A 12749-nucleotide genomic window follows, 5' to 3' on the forward strand; every position below is an offset into this window, starting at 1 on the left:
AGCCGTTTTCATGTTTTCTTGACATGGATCCCTTCATTATGGTCGAAACGTCTTGTGGTATGATTGCAGTAGCAAAAGGGGGGATTTTATCAAATTGATTGTACTCATCCTCATCAACCACGTTTTCAACTCTGATGATCCATCTTTTTCTGGCGAGAACCACATGAAGTTTCTTATCTGTCGTGTTAGTCACATAAAACACCTGGGCAACTTTTTTAGCGAGTACAAAAGGTTCCTCCTTATATCCGACACGTTTGAGATTAACACTAGTGAATCCATACTCATCTTTCGTAACGCCCTTTGTCCCGTGTACCCAATGGCACCGAAGCAGGGGGTACCTTGAATCCTATGTACCAGTTCCCAGATGTCCTCTATTTGACCGTAGTATGTGCTCATGTGCATGTTGTTATCATAAGCATCTATACGGGCACCGTTGTTCTGGTATTTGCTTTCCTGATCTTGGGCAAACATGTAAAATGTGTAACCATTTATATCGTACCCTTGATATGTTGTAATTGTGTATATAGGGCGTGCTGCTAGTTTTCTGATCAAATCACTTGTAGGAGTACTCGATTGATTGATGGAGTACTCGATTGATTGATTCGATCTCGAAACCAAGTGTTGAACCTTTGCATATGTTGCTTCGCAAGCCAAGCTTCGGTCCGCCCTGGATTCCCCTGAAGAAGCAATTGTTTGTGCTCGTCGATATATGGGGACACTTCACTTATTTGTTGCAACACGAGGAAATGAGCTTGGTCGTATACCTTCGGCTCAGGAGTAATTGCATGTTTTCCCAGAATTCCTTGCACTGCGAGCTTACCCTCGTGGCGAGAATGAGGCACGCCAATTATGTTATCTGGGTCCGTGTAATTAACGCACCACTCCACTACCTCCTCTGTAGAGTAACCCTGCATGATGCACCCCTCAGGAAAAGCTCGATTCCTTATGTACGACTTCAGAACGCCCATGAATCGCTCATATGGATACATCTGATGCAGGAACATAGGGCCAAGAAAATAAATCTCCTTCACAAGGTGAGCTGTGAGGTGGACCATGATATCGAAAAAAGATGATACAAAATACATCTCGAGAAGACATAAAGTCTCGAAGTGTCTTTTTTCTAGCTCGCGTAGCATGTCTGGATCGAGTACCTTCTGACCAATTGCATTGGGAAAAAAATCACAGGCTCATGATAGCCTCTCGAACACAAATTGGTGACATGTTTCTAATTCCAACCACAATCATCTGCATCAACATCACATGGCAATCATGAGTTTTCATACTGGCAACTATTTTTAGCTCTTTCACCGAAACAAGTCTTCAAATGTTGAACGAGTAACCGGAGGGAACTTTCACACTGTGCAAAAACTCGCAAAATTCTTTTTTCTACTTCTTGGATAGGGTGATGCAAGATGGGGGTAGAAATTTCCTTTTATCCGTATCCTTGATATGAAGCTCCAACCTTAAGCCCATTTCTTCAAGGTCACCTCTTGCGTTTTCATGATCTTTTGTTTTTCCCTTCATGTTGAGCATTGTATCGAGGAGACTATCGCAAATATTCTTCTCTACGTGCATGAGGTCAATACAGTGATGAACATCTAAGTATTTCCAGTAATCAAACTCCCGGAGAATTGATTTCTTGTTCCACATTCCGTTTTCATCACTCATGGAGTGTCGTTTTTGCTTGCCAAGGACAACATTAATATCCTTAACCTTATCATAGACATCTTGCCAGCTGAAATGCCTTGGAGGTGATGCTTTCTCCCTTGTGCCGTCAAACTGAGACTTCATTTTCCGGTACCGGTGGTTCCTTGGAAGGAAACGTTGATGCCGCCATGTACACTATTTTCTTTGACTCATTCGACCACATATTCTCAGTGTCATCTAAGTATTGGGAGCAAGCTTTAACTTTTCTTTTTTTACTCTGCCCTGACAAGTTACGAAGTGCTGATAGATCATTGATGGTGACGAACAACATGACATGTAGGGTAAAGTATTCTCGCTTGTACTGATCCCAAACCTCAATGCCTTCAGACTAGAGTGCTTTAAGATCATCCATCAAAGGCCTGAGGTACACATCAATGTTATTGCCAGGTTGCCTCGGACAGAGAATTAAGGTCGACAACATAATGTATTTTCACTTTTTACAAAGCCAAGGTGGAAGGTTGTAGATAGACAGTACAATAGGCCAGGTACTATGTGAGGTACTCATATTACCGAATGGATTCATGTCATCTGTGCTCATAGCAAACCTAATATTTCTTAATTCTTCAGCGAACTACCCAAATATGGAATCAATGGTTCGCCACTGAGCTGAATCTGCGGGGTGCTGTATCATTGCGTCATTCTTACTACCTCCTTGTACCACCGCAACAATTGGGGCTCCTTTTTATTCTAGAACAAACGCTTCAAACAGGGAATTATAGGAAAATACCACATCACCTTTCTAGGAGGCACTTTTCTCTTGTTGCCTTCATCCACGTTGTCACCGTCATTTCTACGCTTGTATCGATAGGTTTCACAAATAGGACATTGATCCAGGTCTGCATACTCTCCTCGAAATGGGACTCAATCCTCCTTACATGCATGTATTTTCATGCATGTATTTTTTCTACCTCTAATCGCAAAGGAAAAACTATCTTCTTCGCACCGTAGACGGTCTTGGGCACCTTTTTCCCCTCTGGTAGCATGTCCTTTAGCAGATGCAACAATGCTTTGAAACTCCTATTAGACCAACGATGGGTTGCCTTCAATTGCAGAAGCATAAGCACTGCAAACAGCAGCGTGTATTTCTCCTTACAGCCAGGATAAAATGGTGTCTTCAAGTCTCACACCAGTTTTAGGAATTTGGCAAACTCACCATCACTATACTCGTCGTGCCCCTCAGCATCACACACCATTTGATCCACATTCTCCACAAAATCCACATAGTCATCATTGAATCCTAATATGTTTGCATTCTTGAGATAATCATCCATATCACCAGCTGGCGGGAGTCCTTGATCCGTACTGTCGTCCAGGACGACCTGATCTATTTCTCCTTTGTTAAGGCCTTCCTCGCCGTGTTTGTTCCAAACGTAATATCTCTCTTTGAATTCATGCCTTAACAAGTGATTGTACACATTGTTAGGTTTTAGGAACTTCTTCTTATTCTTGCAATCACAGTATGGACACCAAATTACCATTTTACCCCGACCTTCCATATCCGCCACCGCAACAGTCAAGAAAGACTTCACCCCACTTATGTACTCGTTACAAGTACGACAATCAAGGTACATTCAACTTCGGTCCACCATCTACAGATTGAAAAAATATTAATTCTAAATAGAAACGATAGAGAATATATAATAAGTATAAAAATTCTAACTCAATTTAACTAAATTAAGTTTGTATGTGTGTTCTAGTGATATTCAAGAGAACAATTAACATCCAAATATGATACATTTTATCTATGACGAATGATCCTAGCTAATTTTTAATAGGCAAAGATAGATCATAATCCCATTCGAGGATATGTGGCCCGAGTAGGTTTTCATACTCTTGTATGGTTCTGGAGAAAATTTTGGTAGCACCTTCCCGCTGTTCTCCAAATACACGTCTCAACAACGAGCCGAGAGAGTGTATTCGGAAAACAACAGGAAGACACCACCGAAATTCTCTCTAGAACCAAACAAGAGCACAGAAACCTACTACTCATGCCACATATCCTCGAATTGTCCAAAGTACATGACAATTCAGGAGCATATTCTTATAAATATAACAAGTTACCAAATCATATTTATAATCAAACACTCCCGAATGGGAGACGTAGGTTACGCATGTACACTACTTAAAGGGAACAATCCACATATATCAAGATTTAGGAGAAAGAGCAAAATTGTTTATTCCAACTCAAACCCTAGAATCCACCATGCGTATATGAGCAAGAGGAGGAGGAAAGAGAGGAGGCAAACCTTCAAAGGTCAGGGACAGATACCAACTTTAAATCACTAAGATTTGATTTGGCCTCAATAGAATAAAAAAAATCGCCCCTTCACCAAGCACGCGGACAGACACTGACTGGTTGTGTTGCTCTGTGAATAAAATAACGGTAAACACCACTCATTAGTGACGGGTTATAAGGACACCCGTTACTAATGAGTGAGCCATTAGTGACCCTAGCAGGGAGCCGCCAAGGCTACTTTTAGTGATGGGTTATAAAGACACCTGTCACTAATGACTTAATATTAGTGACGGATTATAAGGACATATGTCACTAATTATTTAACATTAATGATGGGTGATAAGGATATCCGTCACTAATGACACATTAGTGATGAGTGGAAACTAAGACCCGTCACTAATGACTTCTACAAGAAGAGATCGACTTTCAGAATAGAGGCATGGATGCAAACAGAAAGTACTTCAACATCCCATTCAACATAACAGCACTGAACTTTGATGGACGACATCCTAAAGCAATGTCAGGATTTGACAGCCGTCTTCACATTCAAGAACATAGATATACATCAAGAAACTTGAATTTAACTCAAGTTAGTCATACAATATAGTTATGCATACATTACGTACTTATGCAAATATCCATACATCATTACCGGAGCACATAACCTCTGATATTTAACATAGTTGAAATCTACAATATTGTATCCTAATACTTTATCGATATACATTAGCGCATGAATTAGTGCACTCTTTTTTTCTTGGCATGGACGACCCGATGCTTTACCATAGACAGTAAACAAGGTCTTATTAGCTGATTCATTTCCACTTAAATGAAACTTTATATCAGCCTAGAAGTTGCCTTTAACAGTGAAGTCCACTCCGGGGCTATAAAAGCTTAACCCAAGATGCTCAATGGCTTCATCTAAGATAGCATGAAAGCTAATTACCGCAAAGGTGTCACCAAAAATATCCTACAAGCAAAGAAAATAAAATTATGAAAATAATACACGCTAACAGTCATGTATATCAAAACAACTAGATTACATATTACTGTACCATATCGTATTCATCAAACTGAGTAAGTCTCTCACTGATCGAAGTCAAATACTCTTCGCCCTCCTCAACCGCTTTTATTTGAAAATAGTTGTAGTCAGGCAAAAAGAATCCATGCTCCTCAAGCACTTTCAGACACCCTTCAATAGCGATTTTTTCAGAATGCAACGAAATCATGATGCATTACCACAGGCCCTAATAGTGATACCATCACTACTTTCTCCCCTTGAACATATGTCAAAAGAGATAGATAGCTTCACAAAATTCCTTCCATTTAGAGTGCATTGCACCAAAGGTACAGTACCACCTAGCGCATGGATAACCTCTTTAAGCTATAGGATCAGTTTCAACACCTACATGATAAGATGGTATGAATTGAGCCTAATATACTATAAATTCAACTAAATTATTGTGTCCTAATGAGTGTTACTATGAGTCTAACAATGAGGGAGAAAAAGAAAATATGTTACTATGATCAGTCTCGATCGTGGCCGGTGGGGGAATGCCTGTGGGGGAATGCCTGGAGGGTAGTGTACGCCTGGTGCGTGAGTCGATGGAGGAGTTATCGGGATCCATTCAAGTCTGCCACGTCGACGACAACGACCCTCACCACTACCTTGATCCATCGTCCTAACCCTAGCGGGTAAAGGGGGGCGACGGCGTACGTCAAGCTGTGGTGGAGGGGGGAGGATGGTGGCGACGGGAGGAGGCAAGCGGACGTGAGCAGAGATGAGAGTGGTCGAGAGAGAGAAATGGGCGATAAGAGTGGTCGAGCAGATTGGTGTGGCATAAATTAGTGACGGGTTATAAGGACACTCGTCACTAATGAGTCAGTCATTAGTGACGGTAACAACTACAACCTATCACTAATTACTTTAATATTAGTAACGGGTCTTATAACGACCTATTACTAATAATTATGCTACATTTAGTGACGTGTGTCCTATATACCTGCCACTAATAACTAAATTATTAGTGACGGACATTAATATGACCCGTTATTAATATCTTTAGTGATGGGTCGTTCGCTTGCTGTCACTAATGAATCCTCATTAGTAACGAGTCATGGTCAGGTCCTAATTTGAGCCACACATTAGTGATAGGTCGTTATGAGACGTTGAAAGGATGGATCTGGGCCACACAAAAAAAAATGAACTGAAAGGATGGAAATTAAGATGTTGGGTTCGAAATATACAGTCTAAAGTCTCATCCATGTCTGGTGAAGAGCACCTGATTGTCTACTCCAATCGTGTATATATCGCTGTAACCAAGTCTTTAGTGTCCGGTTGTTGAAGCACGGACCAAGCGCGGAGTCAATGCGCACATGCATAAATAACATGCACATGAGAAGAAAAAATTCTCTTATGAAATACAATATTATTTTTGTATAATCATAACAACAAATACAGAGCCACTGTTGCAATCAGTATATGAGCTTTTAGCTGGTTACTAAGGTCGTGGAGCAAGTTTCCCATCAAATGAGCTATATTAGGGGTAAAGGTTTAAAGCCGTATGAATAATAAACCATATGAAATGAGCAAATCGGCAATAAAAAAGTGGTTAATCGTCTTATTTTTATGAAAAAATAACACTTCTAAGTATCTTTATATTTTCTTTTTATGAAGTTATCTTTGTTAGAAGTACGAGATACAAAAGTAAGTGCTACGTACGTACGAGTTGAGGCTAGCTTTCTTTGCATTGCTAGCTGCTAGAGGTACTTTCAGCTATCTATCTATCTATATCTATCTATCTATCTATATATCTATATGTATATATATGTGTGTATATATATATGTATATACATATATATGTGTGTGTGTGTGTGTGTATATATATATATATATATATATATATATATATATATATATATATATATATATATATATATATATATATATATATATATATATATATATATATATACATATATGTGTGTGTATATATATGGCGCGGTACGTGTCTTTGAAGATGGATAGGTCGATCAATCTGAGACGCTCGGCCATCATCTGCGCTGCGTGCAGGGAGACACAACAGGCTGCAGAGGAATCAGAGGCGGCGGCCCCGAGGAGACGACGATCATGGTGGAGGAGAAGAAGACGGCGTGGCCCATCGAGGCGGTGATGCTGCCGGCGAGTATGGTGCTGGTGCAGGCCTTCACCATGGGCGCCCTGCTCCTGTCCAAGCTCGCGCTCAACGTCGGCATGGAGCCCTTCGTCCTCCTCGCCTACCGCAACCTCATCGGCGCCATCATTGTCGCTCCATTTGCCTTCTACTTCGAGAGGTACGTACGTCGTACAACCTCTAGCTAACTAGGCCTATACGGTAGCATATGCTACTGTTCGTTTCAATTTCTACTTTTATGTATATTCATGATCAAAGTTTTGAAAGTTTGATCACACGTATACCATCCAGGACAGCGTATATAGAATTGGTCGGGTAATTAACAGACGTCTGATAGGCATGCATTTTACGCGTGTTTAATTAGTAAATACGCTCTTTAGATGCTTTATTTAATCCATATGCTCTTTAGAACATTTACTAAAAAAGATGTTATCAGCTTCTTAAAAATTGTTGAACTAGGAAGGTTTCAAGATTGTTGCTGTTTTTTTTATAAAAAAAACATGTTGAAATAGATTTCATAAATCGTTGACAAGTTTTAGAAATTGTTGAATTAGATTTCAAATTAGTTGTCATGTTCTAAAAAAATATTGAACTAGCTTTCAGAAATTGTTGATACGATGTGAAGGGGGTGTTTCACTATATAATTACCTAGTGATATGATCGACATGCAGCATGCACCACATAGAGCCCCCCCCCCCCCCCCCAAAAGATGACCTTACATTTCCTGGTATATTTTGCTTTGAGGGAGGACCGAATGGTTTAATTTCTCCTCGTGGTTCACACGTAAGCGTACAGAACACCGCCGATCGATCTCGATCGTCTTAGATCGACCGACAAGCGGTTGTTGCATCATTGTGCTGTGCCGGCAGGGTTGCGTTTGCTTCAGGGATGTTGTTGTTGTCTTCTGACCCTTGTCTTCAGACAAGAAACTGAAACAAACGTGTAAATGCGTAAATATGCTAGAGATGCCAACAGACGCAAGTTGAGAGTCGTGATTTTTACCTATTTTTAATTTTGACGAAAAGCAGGAGAACTGCTGGTTCATCCATTAGAAAGAGAAAAAAGACAAGGTACAAAGACCTGGAATAGGAAACGGAAAAACAAAGAAAGAAACAACACTATACTATACAGTTTGTACAATAAGCGGGTCTATCTATCTCGCACCAACAAGCACAAGTGTTAAACTCGGCCTATGAGAGAGCAGAGAGCTTCCGGGGACTTATGCTTTTCCTCAAAGATACATCGGTTCCACTCCTTTCACAGATTTCAGACTCATTTTTAATTTGAAAGAGCAGCAAACTATATTTCTTTCCGGTGTAAAATATGTCAGGCAGGCAGACAGATATGCCGGTGCCGTCTTCTGATTTGGCATTAATTATATTTCTTTCCTCAGTTGAGCAAGACAGCTGGTAGACAAACACGAGAAACAGTGTCTCCTTGCTGCAAATGCATCTGCTTGCTGTCGATGGAAGAAGAAGAAGAAGAGACAAATTAAAAATCAAAAGCTGTTCTGTTACAGACAGACAAGGATGGCCATGTTGTTGAACCAACAGTCCCTTTCCTTGGTGGTGAGGATTAATTGAATTGAATGGTCAACTTGAATCATGTGAGGCGGCTGTCATTTTTCGCGAACAGATGTGAGGCTGTCATTTAGTCTTGAGCCAGCCTTATTGTAGATGAAGTCGTGTTGTCACTGCATGCTACCTGTCAGTTACTGAAGTCCGATGCAAAAAGAGTACTGTATATATATACTGTAGCATTACTTACTCTCCTTTTTTTTTCTTAGTGCCTGATGCCTGGTTTAATCTAATCATTAGCCGCAGCATTACCATCAAGCAAGCGTGAACGGACTTGACAGTAGTAGCTTAATAACCTAGTAGAGTAGAGTAGAGCAGAGTAATTGTGGTGGCTTGATGCAGGGAGATGGCGAGAAAGGTGAACCCCAAGGTATGGGGCTGGATCTCCATCAACGCTCTCTTCGGTATCGTGCTGGCAATGGGACTGCACTACTACGGCCTGCGCGCCACCAACGCCGCCTACTCCGTCAACTTCCTCAACCTCATCCCCGTGGTCACCTTCGTCATCGCCGTCGTGCTCCGCGTGGAGAAGCTGGCGGTGCGGACGTGGTCCTGCAAGATGAAGCTGATGGGCACGGCCATCTGCGTGGGTGGCACGATGGTGGTTAGCCTGTACAAGGGCGAGCAGCTCCACCTGTGGCCCACCCACCTGCTCAAGCACCACGCCGCCGCGGCCGCCCCCGCAGCAGCGGCGCACCACGGCATGACCATCGGCACGCTGTACCTGTGTGGCAGCTGCCTGGCGTACGCGTTCTGGTTCATCGTGCAGGCCCGGGTGGCCAAGGTGTTCCCGTGCAAATACTTCTCCACGATGCTGGCGTGCGCGTCCGGCACCGTGCAGGCGCTGCTCATCGGCGCCGTGATCCACAGGGACAACCCCTCCGCGTGGCTGCTCACCTGGGACCTGCAGCTCGTCACCGTCGTTTACTCGGGCGTGTTCAACACGGGCGTCACCTTCTGCCTCATCTCGTGGGCCATCGCCCGGCGCGGGCCCATCTACCCGTCCATGTTCAACTCGCTGGCGCTCATGGCCACCACCGTCCTCGACTCGCTGCTGCTCGGCACCGCCGTCTCCGTTGGCAGCCTGCTCGGAGCCGTGCTCATCGTCGTCGGCCTCTACGCCTTCCTCTGGGGCAAAGGCAAGGAGATGATGCAACACCAGCAGCAGCAAAGTGCAGCCACCGCCACGTCGGTTGATCACCGGAGCAACGGTTCTACCACGAACAACGGCGACGAATGCGTCTAGCTCGATCGCGCGCAAATGGATCGATCAGGAACCAGGGCGTGCAAACTAATAGAAGTAATTAAATTCCATCGGTTGGAATTGACCAATCACCGATGGATATATAGGTATAGGTATTCCTAGATGGGTTTGCTGCTGCAGGTTGTGCACACTACAGATACAAAGATATACTCCCTTCATCCCAAAATACAGGACGTATTAGGATTTGAGAAAAATCGAATTTCATAAATTTTGATCAACAATTAATCAAATTATACATATATTTTAATGTACACAAGTTATATCAGTAGATTTGTATTTCATTGATCTTTTAAATTATATTGATTTCATAGCAATCGATAGTATATTACAAAATAAATTAATGTTTAAAGTATCCTTTCAAATATTTTTTTAAATCCTAATACGTCCTATATCTAAGGACCGAGGAAGTACTATGTGTTGATGCAGCAGGGCACACCCAGCAAATTAATTAGAAAGCATGCATGCATGCAGTCAAGATTATGGAGATATGATCGAGCTTGGAATCGGCCATAAAACATTGCTGACCGACCGATCAGATGTCTTCGATTTTTTCGTTATTGGGCCAGACCAGACCAAGCCGTTTGCACTGCACATTTTTAATTTTGCTGCGCTGACAAGTTTGTGTAGGTCTGGCTACGAGTATGAATCAAGGCACTCACTTATTCTCTCTCGAGTGTAGCTGCAAGTCAAGCAATGTTACAGCTAGCTATGCCATGATTCGACGGTTGTCGCAACTAGCAACAGAAGAACACACAAGGAAGAAACAGTATTTTTATTTGGATGGAATCCATTCCTTGATTTGCTCTAGCTTGGTCCACAAAAATTCCTGCTAATATGTTGTCAGCTCTAGTAGCGCCCAAGGTGCTAAAATGCTTCTTCCAACTACAATATTAGCTACCTGTACTCTTTTGTACAAATTAAATTAAGCGACGGGTGGATGTATATTAGACATAAACTACTTCTGTTCTACAATATTTGTCGTGACGCGACCCTTTTTCTCGAGAGTTGTTCCAAAATGGAGTACAAGTCGATTGAGGGCAACAAGAGTAGTATAATTATTATTACATTTCCACTCTTAACAATTTGTTTATGTGATAAAGGGTAATTGATAGTTTCTGTTAGAACACTTATGGGCTTGGTCCATTTTTAGTTTATGAATCACTCACAATAAATCTCAAAAGTCCAATAAGTAACCAGAGGGTGTGATGCTTAGTCATATATTTTTAATGAAAATGTAGAAAGACTAAACTTAAAATGAGTTATATCCTCCTTCTCCTTAGCACATGTGGATAATATGCTTAGAAGAACACACGTACTTGTCTCGCCTCGCCAGGCCAGGCAGGTCTAGGATTGGGGCGCAGGCGCACACAAGTGGCTTTTTGCAATTTTATTCTTTTATTGTGTGAGAAAACGGACAACACTGTTATATATGAAAATTATAACATTTTGAGTTTTAGCATTTAGATTATTTGCAAAATTCACTCCTTTTAAAAATCTAATTATTTAAAATAACATAAAAGCAAGGAAATATATATATATATATAGACACTAGTATGTTTATATTCAAATATATTATTTTGGTAAAGTATTCCAAAGAGCACCAAATTAAATTCTAAAATTAATTATTGCAATAATTTGAATCATATGTATTTTGATTTATTTGTTTGTATGGTTCTTTGAGTGGAGCTTTGAATTTGAATTTCTCTCAAATTCAAATCTATTTCTTATATTCAATTTAGGTGAAATCCAAATTTAATTCAAATTTTTTGAATTCAACTCCTCTCCCAAAGTTAGAGTTTCAAATCCAAATCATAATTCAAATACTCCTATTTAAATTGGTGCCAATCCAAATCCAAATCTAAATTCAAATAAATCCATTTGAATTTACAAAAAACAAATCTAATTCCTTTTAATTTTCTCTCAAGCCGCACTCTCCCTTTTCTCACTGCGCACACACCCACTCGGCCCAGCTCACGCTCGCCCGCCCGGTACACACGTTCACGAACGTAGCCTAGCGCGCCAGCCTAGCTCACGCGCTCGCTCTCCTCTCTCGTGTGCCACACGAACAGGCTGGCCAAAGCTTCTCCATCTCCAACTCCAGCTCCGCCACATGGTCCGAAAGTCGTCGACATCGTTCCCGCCATCAATGCCCCGATGACTTCCTTGCCCACTCCTTTTTCTCTCTCACTCTCTCTGCTAGCTCTCATCGCACCTGGTGTACATGACTTCTGCGTCCGTCGTACACAATGGTCGGTGGCCTCCCTACCGCTGTTGTGCTATTCAATCGGGAGCACGAGCTGCCCCAGCTCTTCTGCCAACCCCCCCCCCCCTCTCCTCTACTATAAATAGAGCACCCAACCCTCTCCTTCCCCTTTTTCCCCATCTCACCATCACTGCCCAAATCTTTTACCGCCGTCATCGATCCCCACTGCCAGCGGCCAGGAGAGGAGGAGCACCACCATGGAGCTCGAAGGCCGCCCTTCCCCACCCGACGGTTGTGCTAAACGCGCGCTATAGAGCTGAGCTCGCGGCACCGTCGCCTGCAACCTCCCACCATCGGCTGCCTTCCTTCTCCTCAGACGCTGATGAGCATCCCTGCTCTTCCCCCTCCTTCTCTGTAATAGCTAGTGTAGATAGAGCCTATCTTCGTGTTGCAGCCCTTGGCCAGTGGCCGTGCACGCCATGGTAGTGAGCTTCTCGCCACCGGTGCCAATCTCTCTCTACGTGAACCAGTTGTCATGTTGTGTAGCCTAGGAGCACTAGGCTTCTTTTTGCTTGTAGATAGACCACGC

At 42.3% G+C, this 12749-nt stretch overlaps 1 protein-coding gene across 1 annotated transcript; it reads left to right on the forward strand.

The window, feature by feature from the left end:
* The first annotated feature begins 7073 nt into the window (after nucleotides 1-7073).
* On the forward strand, nucleotides 7074-9939 carry LOC133917282 (WAT1-related protein At5g64700-like). Its single transcript, XM_062361195.1, has 2 exons — nucleotides 7074-7276; nucleotides 9036-9939. The coding sequence occupies exons 1-2, from the start codon at nucleotides 7074-7076 to the stop codon at nucleotides 9937-9939; spliced, it is 1107 nt and encodes a 368-aa protein (XP_062217179.1).
* Nucleotides 9940-12749: the final 2810 nt, after the last annotated feature.

The sequence above is a fragment of the Phragmites australis genome, chromosome 5, assembly GCF_958298935.1.
Source record: "Phragmites australis chromosome 5, lpPhrAust1.1, whole genome shotgun sequence".
Classification (NCBI taxonomy): domain Eukaryota; kingdom Viridiplantae; phylum Streptophyta; class Magnoliopsida; order Poales; family Poaceae; genus Phragmites; species Phragmites australis.